The 21,470-nt window shown below is 28.3% G+C and overlaps 1 protein-coding gene across 1 annotated transcript; it reads left to right on the top strand.

Moving 5' to 3' along the window:
* Window positions 1–8,375: 8,375 nt before the first annotated feature.
* LOC133032587 (uncharacterized) lies at window positions 8,376–11,474 on the top strand. The gene is made up of 3 exons (XM_061106590.1): window positions 8,376–9,829; window positions 9,937–10,638; window positions 10,859–11,474. Exons 1-3 carry the CDS (start codon window positions 9,127–9,129, stop codon window positions 11,335–11,337), a joined length of 1,884 nt encoding a protein of 627 aa, XP_060962573.1. The 5' UTR covers window positions 8,376–9,126; the 3' UTR covers window positions 11,338–11,474.
* The last annotated feature ends 9,996 nt before the right edge of the window (window positions 11,475–21,470 follow it).

Here is a 21,470-nt window from a genome sequence, read left to right on the forward strand (position 1 = left end):
AGCCACCTCGGACACAGTGCCTCGCTTGTCTACCTGATCCACCACATTATTATGTCGCACATCAAGGCAAGCTCCATAAAAGCCCAGTTGACCTTCAAGCCTTCATACCATCGATATTTGTAATAACATCAATATAGTTTAATAACTAATTAAGTTCGCCTGATTTTCTTCACGCCACAACATTACTAAACCCTCACTCTTAAGTTTAATACCCAAGTTTAATTTTTAACGGTAATAATACTTAAATTATATATCTGGAACTTCCGTAGGTACCTCATTGTTAAGTGTCAGGTGTTGGAAAATATTTTACCAGGATCTTAGATCTACTCACAAGTATGTTTATTAACATCCTAAATATGAACTTTCTAAAACGATAAATTAAACACATATAAAGTTTAGGAAACCTTACATTGGGTGCAGCGGAATATAATGACTCCTTCCGTTCAGATATGTAGCCCTTGATTCCTTTCTGTAGCAGAGCATTATCAATATTTGAACCTGGATCTCTTTCTCTGAATCTTTGATGCTGAAACTCCTTTTGCTGAATGTCTTTCTTCACAATCTTCCTCACTATGATTGAGGTATCACTTGCTGTGTGTGGGCACTACTCATACACTAAGGATTTCGAAATTCAAGAGGGAAGAGAAAGAAGAAGTGGCAGCTAAAGATAGGGAGAGAGAAAGGCTCAGGTTTTTCTCTGAAGGAAAAATAGAAAATTTAAGTGTAATTTTCCTGAAGCCTTCACTATCTATTTATAGCATTCCACTAGGGTTAGGTTTGAATTATTTGGCATTAAAATAATGAAAATATCAGATTAAATTGCCTACAAAAGTGGCTGGGCCATGCTTAGTGGATTTGGGCCTCACTTTTTACAATTTTGCAGTTTTATCTTTTCTGCATCTGATTTTCTCAAAAACGCAAATTTTCTAATTCAACCATTTAAATGCCAATTCTAACTATTTAATAACTATAAATAATTATTAAATAATATTGTCATTTATCATATTTATTAATTGAACCATACAAAGTATCATAATTAACAAATATGCCCCTATAAACTCTTTCTTTACAATTTCGCCCTTACTTAGTGAAAAAATCACAAATAGACATAGTCTAATTTGAGAATTATAATTGATTAATCAAAACCAATTACATGAGTCTTACAAGCAATATTATCTCAACTAGTGGGGGGGACCATGGGTCTATATAACCGAGCTTCCAATAAGTAGATCAAAAATTTAGCACTAAAATTCACTAACTTATTAATTCTTCGTTGAATCCACGCATAGAACTTAGAATCGCACTCTCAGTATATAGAATGCTCTATATGTTCCACCATATAGACACATCATTAGTTATCCATTGTTATAATCCTAATTTGATCAATTATCCTCTATATGAATGATCTACACAGTAAAGGGATTAAATTACCGTAACACCCTACAATGTATTTTATCCTTAAAACACTTGACCCCGTATAAATGATATTTCAGCTTATGTGAAATGAGATCTCCACCATTTATTTTCGTTTGGTCAAACTCGAAGGTGATCATCCTTTGCTTACTATTCGCCAGATAGAAGCTATAGATTCCATGTTTATGCTAGCGCTCCCACTCAATTGCACTACCGTGTTCCCAAAAAGTACGTATCACCCTGACCTAAAAGTAGGCTTAACTAACAAATCAAAGAACACGAATAGCCTTTCAAGATTGAGCCTAATCATAACAGGATTAAGATCATTTGATCTAGGATCAACTAGGCGATATTGACTTGAATAGATTTTACGGTAAGTTTAATAAATCTAAGTCAAAGTTCAATATCGGTCCCTTCCGATGCATACTCCATGCATCCAACCTAAGCTTTACTTTAACCAATGCTCTGGAAAGAACATAACATTTCTCCAAATGCAAGTAAACTCTGTTGTAGATTATCATATCAGTAAAACCCTATGTCTGATAAATCTAGGAAACTTTATTCACATAGTCATGTTTACTTTCCAATGTGTTGACGGCACAATAAACAGGATCAAGTATGTGAAAAGGGTTTCAGATGAATCTATACATTATGTACATATAATCATGAAATAAATCATGTGAACCATGCAACATTAAATGTTATTTCTGATCTATATTAATAAGTAAATCTGATTATATTGAAATGAGTTTTATTTAGGGCATAAAACCCAACATCAGGTTACTATCCATGTGTCATTTTCTTATTGGTATATTTAAATTAATCTTTACATAAAAAATAAAAATTTAAGGACCTGGACCAATCAAAGATTGCTACGTAGCCAATTGACTTACACTTAACGGTGTTCAAGAAATATAATTTAGGTATTTATACCGCAAATTACTATTCTATAAATACCTACAAATCACAAGAAAAAAATACATTTTTATGGGTCTATAATTTTTTTTTAATATTTTTACAAATTTTAATTTTTTAGAGAATATAAAGTATTTTTTTATTATTATTTTGAAAATTAACATTATTTTTTACATTGTTGTTATGGGAAACTAACATGAAAATAACAATCTTTATTAAAATAATTCATGAAAATGTAAAAAAAAAATTGAGTTTAAGTACTTTGTATAAATTCCTAGAAAAAAAAAACAATTAGAATTATATTATTATGTTGCGATTTGTGAATGCAATGGTGTATCTTCAATAAAGTGTTATAATAGTGGTGTATATACATTTAACATAAAATTGAATTCTAATTATAATGTATAATATATGCTAAATTTAACAAATATTAAAAGTTTTGTTGAATTTAAAATAAAATATAGCATAAGTTAAATTTATACTACAATAAATATCAAATTTTTTATTTGTCATATTCACTCATAAATATTAGGTTTGAGCCGGAGTAGGCCCGTCCCAAGTTAATTGGAGGAAATTACACTATAATATTTCTTTTAAGTTTTAACTTAATGTCTTTAATTTTAACCCTCTCTTTTAAAAAAAATTATATTTACCTCTTTTTTCAATCATTCTACCAATTTTACTCCTATTACTTCACAATATTTTTTATTCTTCTCTAATCAAAATTTTGTCCCAACTTTTCCACAAACTTACACATCCATCTACAAATAACACAAATCTATTATGTTTGAAATTATATCTTTGTTATGTAAGTGTGTGAGGATAATTTGGATACAATACTCATAAAAAAAAAGTATATTTGAATTAAATTTTATTTGGAGGTAAATCTAGTTAATGTATAAAAAAAAATAAAGTATTTTTCAACTTCTCCCAGATAATTGGGGGGTTTTGGGCCAAAAAATCTAATTGGTTTTTGCTATACGAAAAAAATTATGTTTATATGTATAGTGATAAAAATCTTAAATACAGTAATTTAGAATATAATTGGGTCTTTTTTCTTAAAATTATCTTAAAAATTAAATTAGGTATTTTCTTTAGAAAATAATTACATTTTTTTAAATAAATAATAGTAAAAAAATAAAATATGATATTTAAAATAAAATTGGACTTTTTTGTTAAAAGATTTTTTTGGATCGGTTGGGGGTCTTGGGCATGGGCCCCTACTGCCCCACCCTTGATCCCTTCTGCCTTTGCACTCGAGAGCCAATCTCCGTCTGGCCCGAGGAAACCTTTGTGCCCTGGCCAGAAGGCATGAGAGCAACCTGATACGAAAAAATATGGGCTTCGATATGACACGGTATTGTAAATTGACACGACACAACAAGAAAAATATAAGCTTAAACACAATACGACTTAGCTATGGTGATCGATTTAAAAAATACATTTTAAGCTTACGTTATAGTTTATTATCTATATTTAAGGCAAATTTGTCTCGTATGTATCACAATAATAATATTACAACTCATACTTTAATTCAATATACTCGGCGATTGCTCATAAAAAAACTTATCTATAAGTATTTAGAAGTGGTGTCCCTCATTAAAAAAGTCTTATATGAAAGGAATTAATGGGTATATAAAAATGCATGTTGCGGTCAAATATAACAAATATATATGGAAAAATACTATAAGATATCAATAATATTTAACACCATATCGTTAACTAATCACACGACGATATATGCTTATTACCAGTTTGTTGTTATTATCAAAGATTAGTTGGTTCAATGTATTTTTTTTAAAATTATCTTAAACTAATTAATAATTCTTAAAAAAGAAATTCTACTTGACCTACCTTATACATAATAGATTCCTCTTGCCAAAATTGCTTTGCAATTTGATATGTTATTTCTTAAATATTTATTTCCCACAATTTTATAAATTCATTGATTTGCTGGAAAGTTCAATAATTTATTAACATAACGTCTTTTTTTTTCCTTTTTCTTCTAAGCACATATAACGTCCATATATTTTACAGGCAAGCAAAATCTTTAATCTTTATATGTAGGTCATATAATGTATTTATATATAAATATTTATATTTTTTACTATGTATAGTTTTATAGTTTGTAACGTTAAAAATATAAACTAGAGATATACATTTTACTATTTGTGTAGCATTAATTTACATATATATATTAATTGCAGATAAACACTACTCAGTGGCTCTGTTGTGTAAATTACTATAAAAACATTATATTAATTTGTATTTATTGATTTCTTTTTATTACATACATGAATTTTATGCAATTAATTATAATAATTCAAGATATGAGCATCTTTTACTATAGGAGATAAAGCATTGATAATGTTTTATTTTTCTTATTAAATATGTATATTTATACTTTGGGGCTTAATTTTTGTTAATATTAGTGAAAATGAAGAAAACTAAGAACTATTTATAAAAACATTATAATCCTATATGTACAAAACTTAATAATATATAATTAATTAAAAATAATATATATAAGAGAAAATTAATTAATAATGGGTGGGCAGTACTGTCTGTCAATTTAATTTATTTACGTTATGTTTGAAATGGAATATAGTATGACTATGACTATGAAATTCCTTCTATACATAATTAAGCATTAATATCTGACAGTTGTTATTGAGGTGTAAATTGTATCATAATTAATTAATTGATTCTTTTACAATAAATAGAGTTTGTTTTATAGTAAAAAAAAAATCATGTCTTCGTTAAAGGGATATCATTTTTGTATTATTTGGCATTCAATATATAAAAGTTTGACCAAAAAAATCAGGAGGTAGTAGGTATATTAAAGAAAAGAAGTGAAAATTAATTGCTAGCTACATAAATTATGATAATTGCTAAAAGGTATTAGTGTTTAATATTTTCCTGAGTGTCATATATTGTTATAGTATAATTAAGTAGCAGGTTCTATATAATTTAATAAAATAATTTTTAAGAAATATCGCTAACTAATCGTAAATGATACCTACATACACATATTCTGTTTTGTTGAGCTTCTATTTTTTGTTTTTAGCTTCTCGAGAAGTTCTTTCTAAGAAAACTAATAAAATTAGTTTTTATTGAAAGAACTTTTTAGACTTTAGACTTAAAAATTGTAATTCATTAGCTATCAAACAAATAATAAAATTATTTTTGAAATTTCAAAAACTTAAAAGTAACTTTTAAAAGTCAAACCATATATGATTCCCATTTGTAAAAGTATATACAAATATAATTAGTAACCTTGAATTTGTATTCAATATATGTAAGGTTGTATTGTATTTTGTGTACTATTTGGTTGCCCTATTTTCGGTAAATGTCCTAAAAGATGTGTTGTATGTTAGTCGTAAAAAAGGAATATTAAATGTACCGTCAATCAAAGTATCATCTTTATGTACTACGTAAAACGAAGTATTAAATTTTCATTAAATTGAAGTATCATCTTTCTGTACTACGTAAAGTGAAGTATTAAATTTACAGTTAATCGAAATATTATCTTTATGTACTACGTGGAACAGAAATATTAAATGTAACCAATCAAAATTTTATCTTTACATACTATATATGTTGTTGATTGATAATTATAATAATATTCGACTTAAAAAAAAGTACTATATTTACGTGCTATGTCTATGTATGATTGGTCTGTATATTCAGCTTTAATAAACATATTGTATTTAAGCTACTAAGGCTAGCTTAGTGGTGAGGAAGGGATGGGAAAAAAGGAGAGGTCATGGGTTCGAACCCAGAATCTTTAAACTATTAAGCTAATATATGATTGTAAAATATCATTACGCTACACTCAAATTAAAAGAAAATATATATATTGTATTTACGTCCTAGATATTGTTGACTAGTACTATATATTCAATTTGAGAAGTATTATCTTTACGTGATATGTACAATTGACGGAGGCACAAAGTATTGAAAGGGGACCAAAGTGTAATAAAATAAATTGAGGGGGTTTATTAAATAAATTTTTAATAAAAAGATTACAAAATTATATATAACTAAAAATTGAAAAAGAAAAAAAAAATTAATATTTGGGACCCCATAGCTCCGTCCCTGAGTTGACCTAGAATATTCAGCTTAAGAAGTATTATTTATATATACTAATAATTAATATATATTCATTTTAAGAAGTATAATTGATCTTTACGTGCATACAATTTGACCTAATATTGGACATAAGAAGTATTATCTTCATGTACACTATGTACTACATCCGGTTATTAATTTGTAGTATTCAGGTTATTAAGAAATATTATCCTTACATACTACGTATTATTAACTAATAATTCTTAAGAAGTATATATAATTGATATCTTAATTTATATGTATGTACAGTTTGAGCTATAATATTAATTCGATCGACATAAGAAGTATTATCTTCACATACTACGTACGGTTAACTTATTGAATTCGGCTTATTAAAAAGTATTATCTGTACATACTACGTATTGTTGACTAATAATATTCATCATGACCATAAGAAGTATATAATTGATCTTAATTTACGTACGTATGGTTTGACATATAATATTCGATCGACATAAGAAGTATTATCTTCACATACTATGTACGGTTAACCTGTAGTATTTTTACATATACTACGTATTGTTGACTAATATATAATATCCATCTTAAGAAGTATAATAATATCTGGGGTATTTGAAAAGCTCGAAATGAGCTTCTATAGCAGGGTCGTTCTTCTCAGACTGTGGATGTGGTTCGGGTGGCAAGGTCGTGTCTTTCTAGTTGGTTGTTGGCTCAAGAGAACAGGTTTGAACCGCTGTTGTTGGTATAACAGTGTTTGTTGGGTAAGGCCGCCTCTTGGAAAGCTGAAGATCAATACGGATGGGGCAATTTTTGAGGCAACAGCTCAATATGGTACGGGCATGGTTAGGGATTGTCAGGGGAAGTTAATCGAAGCTAGTTCCTCTTTGCATTCTGGGGCTTGTCAGCCGGCTGTGGCTGAAGTATTGAACGTCAAGGAGGCCCTTAGTTGGTTGAAGTCGAAGAATTTGTCCAATGTGATAGTTGAGACAGATTGTATTGCTGTTGTTCAAGCTCTTAATAGCTCGCGGTTGCTCTTCCATCAGTTTTTGGTTTATTTGTTCAGGAGTGTCAGTTGATTCTTTCTTCCTTACATTTTTTTTTTGAAAAGATTCTTTCTTCTTTACATAATGTTTCTATTTATCATGTTAAACGATCTGCTAACAAAGCCGCACATTGTGTTGCTCGCGGTGCTTGTTTTTGGTCTGATCGTCTTTTTACTGAGAGCAATGTTCCACATGCTCTTTAGCCTATTGTGATAGCGGATATTTCTGTTTAATGAATTATTTTAGTTCAAAAAAAAAGTATAATTAATCTTAATTTACATACGTACAGATTTGATCTATAATATTCAATCGACACAAGAAGTATTATCTTCACGTACTACATACGATTATTAAGAAGTATTATCGACCGATAATATTTAACTTAAAGATTAATATTGTGATGAGGTGGATATTCATTCAACATAACAATATTCTTTCTAACTGTCATAAAATATATTAATTACACAAAATATACCTTTCACACCCAAAGAGAGAAACTACCTAAAAGAAAAACTAACATATATGAAAAACCATCAAAAGAAAGGAAGGTATTTGAAAAAATAGAATCAATAAAAAGAAAAAAAGTAAAAGCATGCAAGGAGAAAAAAGCAAAAAAGTATTCCATTGTATGAAGACCTTAATTAATTCATTGATATCTATAAGGTGCAAAAATGAAGAAGGGTATTTTCGTCTAAAAAATAATAAAAAAATGTGAAACCTAGGCAAAAAAGAAAAAACACACCTGAAAATGTTGGGTAACATACGTGAGTTACAATATAGGAGAGACATTAATGATTGGTTTGTTTTCCTTAAGTTACCATATATGTATATGAATACTTTTTTCTCTAAAAGTTACACTTTTTCAAACCCATTTTGCCCTAAAGGAAACACTTTTTTTTTTATTTATTTTTTTAAAAAAATTTGTACTATATATGTGAGCATAATTCACCATACCCATTTCACTCTTCTTCATTAATTTCTTGAGTTCTTATTACTCTCTCACTCTCTCACTCTCTTACTCTCTCACTCAAACAATTTTCTTCTTCTTTTTGTTTAGTTTTCTTCTTCTCATTAAGATCTTTTTGCTCCATAACTCGGGTTAGTTTGTTTGAGTACTCTCTCTTTCTCTCTTAAATTTATTTTATTAAATTACTGATATGAATCGATGTGTTGTTTTGTTTACTTTAAGCTTTTTGAATGTTAGAAAGGTTTGTTAATGACTATATAATTTTATATTTTTTTCTTGTTGTTGTTGTAGATTTTTAATGGTTTTCTTTTTTATTTTTGACTATGTTTTTATTTTTACTGTAGAAATGGTGTTTGTGGATTTGATTTCTCTAGAGGTGGTATAGAAGAGACATTTTCAAGTAGTAATATTATTAAAGTTTTTACTTCATTACGTGAAAACTAATAATTTCAGGAAAAAAACTACATATATTTGTTATTGCTCGACTTGTCTGTAGATCTATGTTTGTATAAATCATATGAAACTTTTTTGTTGTTGTTATTGTTGTTTGTTTCTCTAATTTAATTACATGTGTTTTAATGTAATTAATCAATTGTTATAATGTTGAATTAATTTGTTTTGTAGTTTTGGAGAGAAGAGAAGTTGTGTTTCTTTTCTTTTGTTTTGATTCAAATTTTTCATCAACCCAAAAACACCATGACCAACTCTCCAAACAATCCTCCTACTCCTCCTCCTTCTCCTTCCACCACCACCACCACCACCACCGACACTAAGCTTGAACCCTCCTCTCCACTACTGTCGCTACCTCCGGCGACGGTGAATACTCTCACAAACTTATCATCATCATCTTCATCTGATGATTCTTCAACCATTAATCCATCCACTGTGCCAAACCCTAAGTCTGAGCCTGAGCCTGAGCCTGAGCCTAAACCAAAACCACAAACCACCACCATAGCCGCTGCCACCACTGTTGTGACTGCCCCTATTGAAAAGAAATATGATCCTTCAGAACTGTTAAGCCCACCAGGCTTCCCTCCGTTACCATCTCAGCCTCAGCTTTCAACTCCTGCTAGGGTGGCTTCTTCTGTGAACCCATCTAATGTGTCTCTTGTCCCAAACATTCGTCATGTTCGGCCTAGTACTGGAAAATTAGTACAATTTGTACGCCGCCCAAAACTACCAATAATTTCGGTGGCTAAGACGGCTGCCTCCACCGCCACCACCGCTGCCAGCTCAGCACTTGTTGCTCCTGTTCCAAACACTCCTTCTTCTATTCGGCCTGGACAAGTGGTTAGTATAAGACGCCCACCACCACCACTACCACCGCCTTTTACCAGTCGATCAACGCCAAGTACTGTGACTAGTACTACTCCTCTTCGTCTTAGTAGCCAACAAGCTGGTGAGTCTGTTACACTAGCTAGTTCAACTCATGTCCTTGGTAATAGTAATGGTAGTGCTAATTAACAATGTTTATTTCTCCTATATATATATATATAACAATAACAGGAGGGGGCCTAACTACTATTTCATCAATTGAGCCTGCTAGTGATAATAATAATAATAATCAACAACAAGGGCAAGGAGTAGTACCAACAACAACTTTGTCTATGGCTTTTCCTCCTCCTCCTAATCCTAATCCTAATCCTCCTTCATTTCCTGTGATTCATACAATTAGCGGTAGTGAAGCACGAGCTATACTATGCCCAAACAGACACAGAAGGTCGGGTTCTTTTGTTCCAATTCTTAGTCGTGCTACTACTACTCAACCACTGAACCCTACTCCTATATCTTCACTACCACCAATAATAAATGATCATCATCACCATCGCCAGATTACTCCTCCTGCTCTTGTTCCTCAATTTCCTCCATTTACTAGAGGTGTGTTGAGTGGATCGATTCTTGTACCTGCAAGTTCTGCTGGAGCTAGTAGTGGTAGTGGTGGGGGCGATAACAAGGGTAAGAATGTAATGGTGTCAGATAATGGTGATGAAGAAATATTGAAGATGAATAATAATAATAAAAATAAAAGGAAGTTTGTTGAGATTGAGGTCAATGAAGATGCTTTAATGCCGGTTTGCAACATTTGTGAGAAGGATTTTCAATCATGGAGATTACTATTTGAACACATGAGGTCACATAATACTGAAAGAGATTGGCCTGGATGTTTTCCTCCTCCTATTAATCTTCCCCAACAACTAATTCCCCAAGGTATAATTACCTCATTGTACAAGCCTCCCATTTTTTTGAGTTCCAATTTTCCTGTTCTTATTATACATACATAAATAAAAAATTTATAAATTAATAAAATTGTGGTTTTCATGCTGACGATATTTTTTAAATGGTCCCAATTTTAAACTTTTGCACTAGTTTCCCAATGCTTAGTTATTAATAAATCACTAATTATATGAAACTAATAATATGTGTATAGGTGAAGAAGAATTGGCAGCAACAGCAGGTAGTGATGAGACTAAGTCAGAAAGTGGATCAGGTAGGAATGTTACAGGTTTTGATCTTAATTTGCCAGGAGGATTAGCTGAGATTCCAGAAGAAGATGAAGATGATGATGATATTATTGATGTAGTAGGAGGAGTTGAGGAAACTGGATCCACCACGGGTTTTGATCTAAACCAGTTGCCTCCTCCTGATGAATCTGAATCTGAACCTGTAATATTTGTTCATGTAATTGAATCTGATGATGATGAAGGTGATGAAGGTGATGGTGATGGTGATGGTGATAATCATGGTGGTGATAATAATAATGTACAAGCTGAAGATGATCCTGATTTTAATATTGACAGTAGTCTTAGTAGTACTAGTACTAGTGATTGTGATGACTGTGATTGTGATGAAGACAGTATTGATGAAGAAGATGATGATGATGATGATGATGATGATGATGATATATGATTATTATCATTATACAAAAGAGAATGCATGAGATAATTAAGAGTGAGGGAGGGAGAGAATAATTAATTAAAACTTTGATGATTAATAATTTCTGATCTGTGTGTCTACTCTTTCTTTTAATTAATAATAAATAATTGTTATTATAATTTTTATGTTCATTGCTGTTATTTTATTCTAGTACTGTGTTTAAGATATTTAGCAAAAGATTTTCAGTATTTTTACACTAAAAATATATGGTCTGATGGACAAGTAATAAAGCCCTTTTTATGAATTAAGTTGGATTAATCACTATATATATATATATATATCATGGAATGGAATGGAAGCCATCTATTCTACAATATATAGTTTATAAATAGATATATAATAGTTGTTCAAATTAAGAATCAATTGTTAATATATATAGAGTTGATAATTTGTGTATTGGAGAAGGCCTTGATCCTTTTTGACTCGATTTTTCTAATAATAATACTCATTCAGTCAGTGTCCAAAACTACTCCAATCACCAGGTCATGCTCGTTTATTGTTATTATGTATGTGAACAAATTAAACGCCGTCGTATGAAGGAAGTTGAGAGTCCTATAGTTGTGGACACTTGTTGTTGAAAACTGCTGGGGCTTTTTTGATCTTCTCCAAGTCATCACACTACAATAAATATGCATCTGTGACTTTTTCCATAATACATCATACTCACTATTGAAAAAACTACTATTACAATAAAATTGAAATTAAAAAATATGTATATATATGTGAAATTTAATACGAAAAAGTCTTTTGATCATCATCATCATCATGTATGTTATAATGTGTATATATATATATAGAGAGAGAGGCAATAATCTTGTTTGGATCTGGTCATTTGGAATAATGTAAGACATTATAAATCTTGTTTTGAATTGTCATTTGAAATCTATATATAAAGTTCAGTAGATTGCATTGGGGTTTGGTTTTAATGTACAATATATATATATATATATATTATGTGTGTGTTTGGTTTCATATCTTTTTAAATTGTACATAGAATATATAGGACTTACTGAATGAACTGATCGTCTACCTTCATATATATATATAATCATGTCATTTTTTTATTGATTCTCTAAATGGTCCTTGTCTTTGAGATTTAATGACCGAAAATTTCAGAAATATAATTTAACTACGATTAAATTGAATTAAGAACGATTAAATTGAATAGTAAATTCTATATTGTGATTATAATATTGAGGTTAATTAGCTAATAATAATTGTCGAAATTTTTGTGAAACAAAAAAGACGTGTCATCCTTTGAAGAAGAGGTTATGAAGGATGTAGCTAGTCACACTAGCAAATGTATATATTTGACATTGTAATAATTTGTATTTTGTATGATGATATAATGAGAGAACAATTTCAACATTAATTAATTTTCTTGTATGTGTTGTTACTGTTCTTCTTCTTCATCGCCTGAATTTCATGAAAAATTTCAACTTTATCAGTAATAAAGTACAAATCATTATTATAACACTACTTGTTTCGAATGGGGAAAAACTAATAGTAGTTTATAACAAATGAACACTTTTAGCTAGGATGATTAAATCAAAATGCATGCATGGGTGTAGAATTAATTGATGAATGCTGTAATTAACAACATATATATATATATAACTGTGTACAGTCTGTTGAATATATATATAGAGGCATGCACCACCAACAAAACTATGTTGGATTAAAACTAACTTTTAACTACATATATATTTTCATTGGAACAAATTAAAACTATGGAACAAGTTTGACAGGCCATAACATAATAAAAGTTTCTCATAATTGATATTTAATTGCATCACAACCTCAAATAGATAATAACCTTAAAATAATATATATAGCTTGGGAAATGGGGAAACTCTTAGGTGAAGTCATATGATCAGGGCCGTACGTGTAATAGCTAGCTAGTGAGATATATAAGAACCTCAATATATATTAAAGTTGTGGCTGACATCATGCATAAAGATACACCGAGAATGTTAAATTATAAAACTTTAATATATATCATCAATTATATATTGTTTGATCTTCTAAAATTGAGACCAAAAATAGTGAATTTGAGAAGATCTTTAAACTGGAAGTCCCAAAGCCCAACGCAAAAAAAGCCTACAATGAATTAATAGTTTAAAAATAATAAATATTTTAATTTTTAACCTCAAAAATTATTATAACATATAATTAAAATTTGGATATATATATACATTGTCTAATGTAAATTTCTGACTAATTATTTTTAATTTATCGTAATTAATTGCAGCCAGATTCTCCATAAGTCTGCACTTGCACTAATTTATAAAATTGTTACTGATGCACACATATATAATCGATTATTGTCCATTTTTTTTTATAAGTGATCACAAGACATAATTAATATAATGTATTGTTTTGTTTATTCCCTTTATTTTATTTATCTCAAAATTCCACATTAAGGAGATCAACTACTGATATAAATTGTTTATAGTAGCTGTATTAGATTTATTTATTAACTAGAGAACAAAACCGCGCGTTGCGCGGTAAGACAAAAATAGTTTGACAATATTAATAAGTTTTATTTCGATAAAATTGTAATTTTTTTTAAATGAAAAAATAAAAAGATATATTTTTTATTGTTTATTTTAAAATTTTATAATACAAAAATATTTATACTTAGTACCTTATCTTTTTTGTAGTTATTGAATTTTTTTTCTAAACAAATAATTATTACACATTTTGAATAATGAAATTATATAGTTTATATTTTTAATTTTTAATCATAACATCCAAATAAATGTATTAATATTTTATAATAAAACTAATTTAAAATTGTAAATTTTCTTACTAATGAAACAACAATAAATTAATTTACTTCACATAATTATACATTTATTTTAAGGTTTCTTGCAACATGAGAATTGAAAACTGAAAAAATGATACTTAATAATAATAGAAAATAGTGTTATATATTAAATTTTGTCTAATTACCTATTGATTTTTTTTCTAAAAAAAAAACTAAATCATTATTTTATGTTTTTTCTTTCATATTCTAAAATTACTCTTAAATTTAGCTAGTCCTTATAAAAGATTATTTTGACTTTTTCCTTTTTCATAACAATTGATTTATAGATTTTAAAAAAGTAGGATATAGAAAATGCACATAAATAAAGCTATCATTTTTATATCTTTTGATCTTTTATTTATTTAGATATTTATTTATCAAAAATTATATGAAAGTGTTAATGTTTAATTAGTATGTATTCATGTATAAATATAATATCGTTAATAATAGAATAAGAATTACTGATATAATGTATTAAATATAATAATTTTATTTATTTATTTGTATAGATGATTTAAGATAAAAATGTAAACTTAAGTAAAAAAATTTACAAAGAAAGAGAATATGGTTAAAAAAATATATATAAGATAAAAATTATACATGCTATGTAAGATCTTTTTAGGGGAATTATTCCATATACTATTTTTTCTAATTTTTTTTTTTCAAATTTACGGTTTGGGTTTCTAAAGTGGTTGCAGCGCTAGTTGCAATAGGGGTTTCTATACGATTTTTTGTTGTGATTTAGGTTGCAGCGCTAGTTGCAATAGTAGTTTCTACGTAGAATTCCATAAAAATGCAAAATAAAAAAAAAAAAAAACTATTTTAAAGTGTAAAAATAAAAAAAGCCTCATGTTTTTATAAAACTCTTTGTAGAGAAAATTCCTTCACATAATTCTTAGTACTGCTATTTTTTTTTTCAAGTTACACTTACAAAATGTGTTAAAAAAATACATTGAACCATACATTTTTTAACTTTATTTTTCTCGTCATAATCATTTTAATAAATAATATATGTATATTTTAATAATGAATAATAGACACTTAAAATAGTATATTAATTATAATTGAACACATATAATTGTAATAGTTATAATAATAGAAAGTAGATAAATATTTTTTTTTTTAAATCTAAAGAATACTTAATACTATATTATATAATAATAATAATAATATAGTATAAATTATACTTTAGATTTCCTTTTAAAAAAAGTATTCTTTATTTTTTTTTTTAAAATACTATAATAATAATAATAATAATAATAATAATAATAATAATAAATATTTGGGAAAGCTAAGGTAAGCCGTTTAAAATTGTTACTAATGTAGATAATTTTGTTTCTTTTATTTCATTCTTAACTAATAAATATAAAAATTATAAAAAATTCCTAATTTTTTATTTTCTCTAATTTGTAGTGTTTTCTAATTTTTATTTACCAACAACAATTAATTAAAAGAGAAAAGAATTCTAATAGACACATCATATCATATAAAAAAAGTTAATTATTATGTGTTTTATGATGATTCTAATAGGTAAAAAAGTCTTGTATTAATTTCATGTAATTTCTTAGCAATTATTTTCTTCATTAAATTATAACTTCCCATCATTCAAAACTCCATTTATGAATTGGACCTATTATTTATTGTTTTCTCTATATATTTTTATTGTCTTTTAAATTGTTTTTTTTTTTTATTATTGTCTTTAAAATAGTGTGTGTATTGTGAACATTGAGAAGATATGAAAAGTTTATATCATATAATTAAATATATTAAATTACATGTTATATATTTTCTTTTCTTTTTTGATGTCTTTTAAATAATTTTTTTATTGTCTTTAAAATAGTTGTGTGTACATATTGTGAAGGTTGAGATAAAATAAAAAGTGTTTTGTAATTATATATTCAGTTATATTTTATGTATTTATAGGTAAATAGAGATATATAAAATAAAAAGTAATAAATAATAAAAAAAATTGCAAAATAAATATATATAATATAATATTGAAAAGATAGCAAGCAACATCATCTCTCTTAGCATCAATATTATATAAAGTTATAGAATATATATAAAAAATTAAAATTAAGAAATTATAAATAATTTAAAGATATGATTATATATATTAAAAGAGATATTTTAATAACATAAATTTAAAAATAGCTAGAAATATAATTTACTATTAAAAAGTTAAAATTAAAGATATGAAAAATTAATTAAATGAGAAAGTGGGTGAAATTATGAGCAGATCGAAGGGATATAGAAAACAGAGAAAAAGTTTCATAAATAATAACTTAAAGCTAATTAAATGAGAAAAAATTAATATAATGAAAGAAATTATACATGAGAAAAATAGATTAAAACTTATAATTATTAAATATGAAAAATTGAGATGATAGGGACTAAAGGAAGAAGATCACATAATATATTTTTTTTTTGTGATTTGTTTTATATAAATTTTATTGATTTGTTGTAAAATTAAGAGACAAAATGAGAAAAGAACAAAATGAGAAAATAATAATAAAAAGAAGATCAAGAGACAATCATACAAATTAATCTTTTTTGCAGAGATTGAGAAAACAAAGCTTCACCAATCAAAACCTTCCTATTTCAGAGAGAGCCAAGCAAGTGGATCGGAGGGCAGTGACTTTGAAAGCTGGGCAATTCGTAGGTGTAGAGAGAGAGAGATAAATTAGGCAAAATGTTTTTTTCCTTTCATAAGAAGAAGAGTTTATTAACGTAAAATTAATTAAATGTGAAATGAGAGAAACCAAATAATTTATTTTTTTAATGGAAGTTATGAGAATGAAAAGTCACTAAATTTTTTTAATTAAATAATACTAAAAATTAACAAAAATCTAAATAATGTAAAAAAAATAAGAGAATAGAAAAATAGAAGGAAAGCTCATACAACATGCCATGTCATCTACCCTAACAACACAATTATCTTTATATATTAAAAGTGCCTATCTAACGGCAATTCTTGATTTAACGGGAATTCTTGGTTTAACGATTCTTTTATTTTTTTAACCCAAAAATAAATAATTTTTATTTTTTTTAACGGGTTCTTTTAACGCCGTTAACTTTTTTCTTATAAAAATATATATATATAAAAAAAAAAAAATCATCTCAATCGTAGCTCTGTAATTGTTTCTCTTCTTAGGGCTACCATCGGTACCTTCTATCTCACCCACGATCATCTCCAGAACCCATTAATACGATTTTTTTGCATTGGAATAAAAATATATATATATAAAAAAAAAAAATCATCTCAATCGTAGCTCTGTAATTGTTTCTCTTCTTAGGGCTACCATCGGTACCTTCTATCTCACCCACGATCATCTCCAGAACCCATTAATACGATTTTTTTGCATTGGAATGGTGTTACCATCGGTACCTTCTTCACCTCTTTCTAGCGTCGCATCTCTCGACTCCTCTCTCTCTCACCGATCTCGGCCGACGGCGACACTTTCAGCTGCACGCCTGCCGCGACGTCGACGTCGACCTGCCAGCTCCTCCGTCCCTTGCTATTAATCTCAGCAGCTACCTCACGGTAATAATCCGTTTGTTGTGAAATTTTGATCTGAAATTTTTAATATGTTTATTACTAATAACTGAAAATTTGATCTGAAATTATAATCTGTTTGTTACCGATTATTTGAAATTTTGTTCGGAATTTTTCGAACTAATGCATTTTGGTACGGCATTATTGTGGTGTCTAGGCTCTGTTATAGCTCATCCTTTGGTTAGCTTTCTCGATTATTAATTAATCGATTAATCATTTTATTATTCTTTGAATACGAAATTTTTGAAATAGTATTGTTATGTTACGATTAGTGTTACTCATTAATTTGAATACGTATTCTTTGTTAATTTGAGGTTGTGGTTTGAATTTTGATGATAATCTGTCATGTTAATTAGTGAGTGAACTTTTTTGATAAACCAATTTTCATTCCTCCATGTTTTAAATGGAGTTCTAGCCTTTAGGAATGGATTAACCTCTAATGTGCTTATTTGTATTTTTATTTATTATTGTTAATTGTAATTTTTTCTCTCCAAATTATCTGTTAGTAATCATTGTTATTTTTTAGCATTAATATTCGAATGTTAACAATTTAGTCAGTGGTATTTCTTTTTCTTTTTTTGTCTATCAAGTTCTTAGCCATTAGGGACCCGGTTAATAGAATGTTCAATTTGCATTTATCAAATCAAGGCCAATGTATTCGAGTCTGGATTATACTACTTTTAGTTGTTGAAAATTCTAGGCACAATCAAGTTTCTCCTTGTTAATTTTATCACCCTAACATTCTTGAATTATATTTGGGCTACCATCGGTATGGCATGCCTTCGGGGAGTCAATTCATGGGTATGGCATGAAAAGATAATATAGATGAACCCACCGAAACTACTCTTAGAATCTATGGCTGCCTTCTTCTTAACCAAGTCGTCTTTCTCTTTCTCTGAAGGTGTTGTTGTTGCTGAAAAATTAAGAAAGACTCACTGCACTGGATTATTAACGATTTTCTCATTTATTGTTATTGTAGAAGATGGTTCAGGGGCTGATTCAGGTTTGGATTCGGATTCTGATTCGGATGGAGATATTGAGGCCAAGTCAAGAGCTATCGATGAAGAAAAGCAAAGGGAAGAGGAAGAAGCAATGGAAGAAATGCGGTTGAATATTAAAGATGAATCTGACGAGTTTAGGTTACCTACTAGGAAGGTTAGTGTACTTTTGAATTTGTTGTATAATTTAATTATGTTGGTTTAATTAATTAACATTCAGTACCTTCATCTTTGAGACTTTGTTACTAATGATTTAGGAACTTGAAGAAGAGTCTCGGGGACCTCACGATCTTCAGGCAAGAAGGGGCAACAAGGAAAGATTACGTTGATCAACTTAAGAAAGGTACTTTCCACTACTCTGCTTATAAAGGTATATAATTTATAGTATTTAACTTCATCTTTTTCTTCCGTTTTATACTCTGAGCTCACAGTATAGCAGTATTACCCTCTTTTCTTCTTCCTAAATTTAGGCATATTTAATGGTTTGCTCGATTAGCGAGTTTTGCGAGATTTTATGTTGGTTGAGATAGTTGGAATTTCAAGTATCTACGATAAATTCCATGCTTTTTTTACACATTTGCTGGCCATTGTTTTCATTTTGTTTTAATGGGTCAGTTGAATTCTTTTAGTGTATCAAACTGTTTTAAGATACAGGGTAAGAAAGTGGTAGAGGAATATAGCTGTAGTCGAAAGATGGGTGTGGAGAATTACCATGTAATTGAGCTTGTAGGCGAAGGATCATTTGGGAAGGTATACAAGGGAAGGCGCAAATATACGGCCGGTACATATGACATCCTTTTTCATTTTTCTATTATTTTATCATCTTCTTGATAAAGTAAGGAAATTGTGTAATGTCTTACCCATTTGAGTTTTGAATGAGCATTGATCCTAAATCTTTTCTGGTTTGGTGCTATGTTGAAATTATGAAATGGGGGAAAAGTGGTCTCTTTGTTTACTTGATCAATTAGGAAAATTTGGATTCAGACATTTCTAAATTTTGTCATAGATAGCAATATAGTTTAGAGTCTATTAGTTTGTTAGAGTTTGTAATAGAAAACCCTTTTGGCAAATACCAATATATGAACTTTTGTATTGGTCTTTTTACTCATCCATTACAACAGATACATTTTCTTCATTCTTTCTTTTTCTCTTTCCTATTTTCCTTCTCTCCCTCTGAATTAAGGATGTTTATAGCAAATAATTCCTTAAGTAGATATTGCAATTGACTGAAAAAATTAAGCAAGAAGCCAATGAAAGTAAGAGCATTGTTAGTAGTTTCTGTTAAAATAGTATACATGGCTTCCTATATAGAATGTACTCTTTTGCTTTAGCTTTTCACTCCTTTTGATAACGAGTTCCACACTATTTAAAGAAGTTTTTGTTTAAATGATTTATGAACTGACATAGATATGATTTTCTCTAAGGCTTTGAAGTTTTTGTGGGGTTGATGAATGCCATATTTGAAGGAATCAAAATGTGTTTTTCGATTCGGTTCAGGCGATTTTATATCTTCTTTTAGTACAATACAATGTTCTTGCATTGAAAACCAATCGATACGATCGAGTAAGATAATCTGCCGTGTTAAGCAATCACCTCAGATTTGTGTGCCTCTGTGTTAGTCTCGGTCTTTCTGTGTTTCTGTGTTTCAAATTCTATCTACATTTACACTATTCTGTCAATGCCTGTCTTTTTGCATTGACAAGCTTTTGTTATTATTTTTGGTTCATCTGGGGTCATCCAAATTTTGGATGAATTTCTCAATGAAGACTTATCAAACGATTATATTAGTCTGCAAACCAAGCTTGTGATTTTGGATTTGCACGTGCAATGTCAATGAAGACAGAGTAAAAATAAGAACAAGTTTAGCTTACATTTATTTTAAATAATTAATTTTAACACGTTTAGTGAATATTAACACTGGCAATTTATTGTTATTTTCTGTTGTTTTTTTTTTTGTTTAAATATGAATTTGAATTAAAGTAATATACGTGTATATTAAATAAATATAAATATACATGTGTTTCCTATTTAAAAGTTATTTGAATGTTATTCAAATTATTGTTATTTTTTTTTTAAGAAACTGAATATTTTTAGTTATGCTCATAAATATTAGATTGGTGTTTTGTATATCCTCAAAATGTAAACTATACGATATATAATATATATAGATATATTTATATAGTAGCTATTTATCCGGTGAATATCACCTCACCGTTTATCTCTCTATTATTGTTTCATTTTCAAATTACAATGAGAAATGTAAATATATATTATTTGTTATATATATTTTGGTAAAAAAAAAAAGATAGGAATCTATAAGATGGTTTTTTTTTATCGATAAGAACAATTGGTTTTGGACTTTATAAAATATTTCTTTAATCTATATGAATTTAATTTAAATTTTTATATTATCATATATAATAATTAAAAAGAAAAAACGGTGATTTTTAAGAAATAAACAATACAATAATAGAAATATCTCCATGAAAATCTCAATAAGATGAGCTTATTTTCGTACATCTCACGAAAATTTGAAAAGCAGTTTTAATTTGAAAATTGTTAATTTTTTGAATTTGAACTTGGGGATGTCAATAAACAAATTAAATTGTTAACCAAATATATATAACTAAGGCGGACTCATCATCTCTCTCTCACACTGTTGTTAATTTTTTGAATTCTGTTGTTAAAAAATCGTGAATATATTACCCTCTCATCTCTTCTTCTCCTCTCTCCATAGATTTGC

The sequence above is a fragment of the Cannabis sativa genome, chromosome X (assembly GCF_029168945.1).
Source record: "Cannabis sativa cultivar Pink pepper isolate KNU-18-1 chromosome X, ASM2916894v1, whole genome shotgun sequence".
NCBI classification, from domain to species: domain Eukaryota; kingdom Viridiplantae; phylum Streptophyta; class Magnoliopsida; order Rosales; family Cannabaceae; genus Cannabis; species Cannabis sativa.

Excerpts from the sequence above, each read along its gene's own strand:
- LOC133032587 (XM_061106590.1), top strand. The coding sequence starts at position 9,127 with ATGACCAACTCTCCAAACAATCCTCCTACTCCTCCTCCTTCTCCTTCC. Across the intron at positions 9,830-9,936 it reads TCTTAGTAGCCAACAAGCTG|GAGGGGGCCTAACTACTATT; the intron begins GTGAGTCTGTTA and ends TAACAATAACAG. Across the intron at positions 10,639-10,858 it reads CCAACAACTAATTCCCCAAG|GTGAAGAAGAATTGGCAGCA; the intron begins GTATAATTACCT and ends ATATGTGTATAG.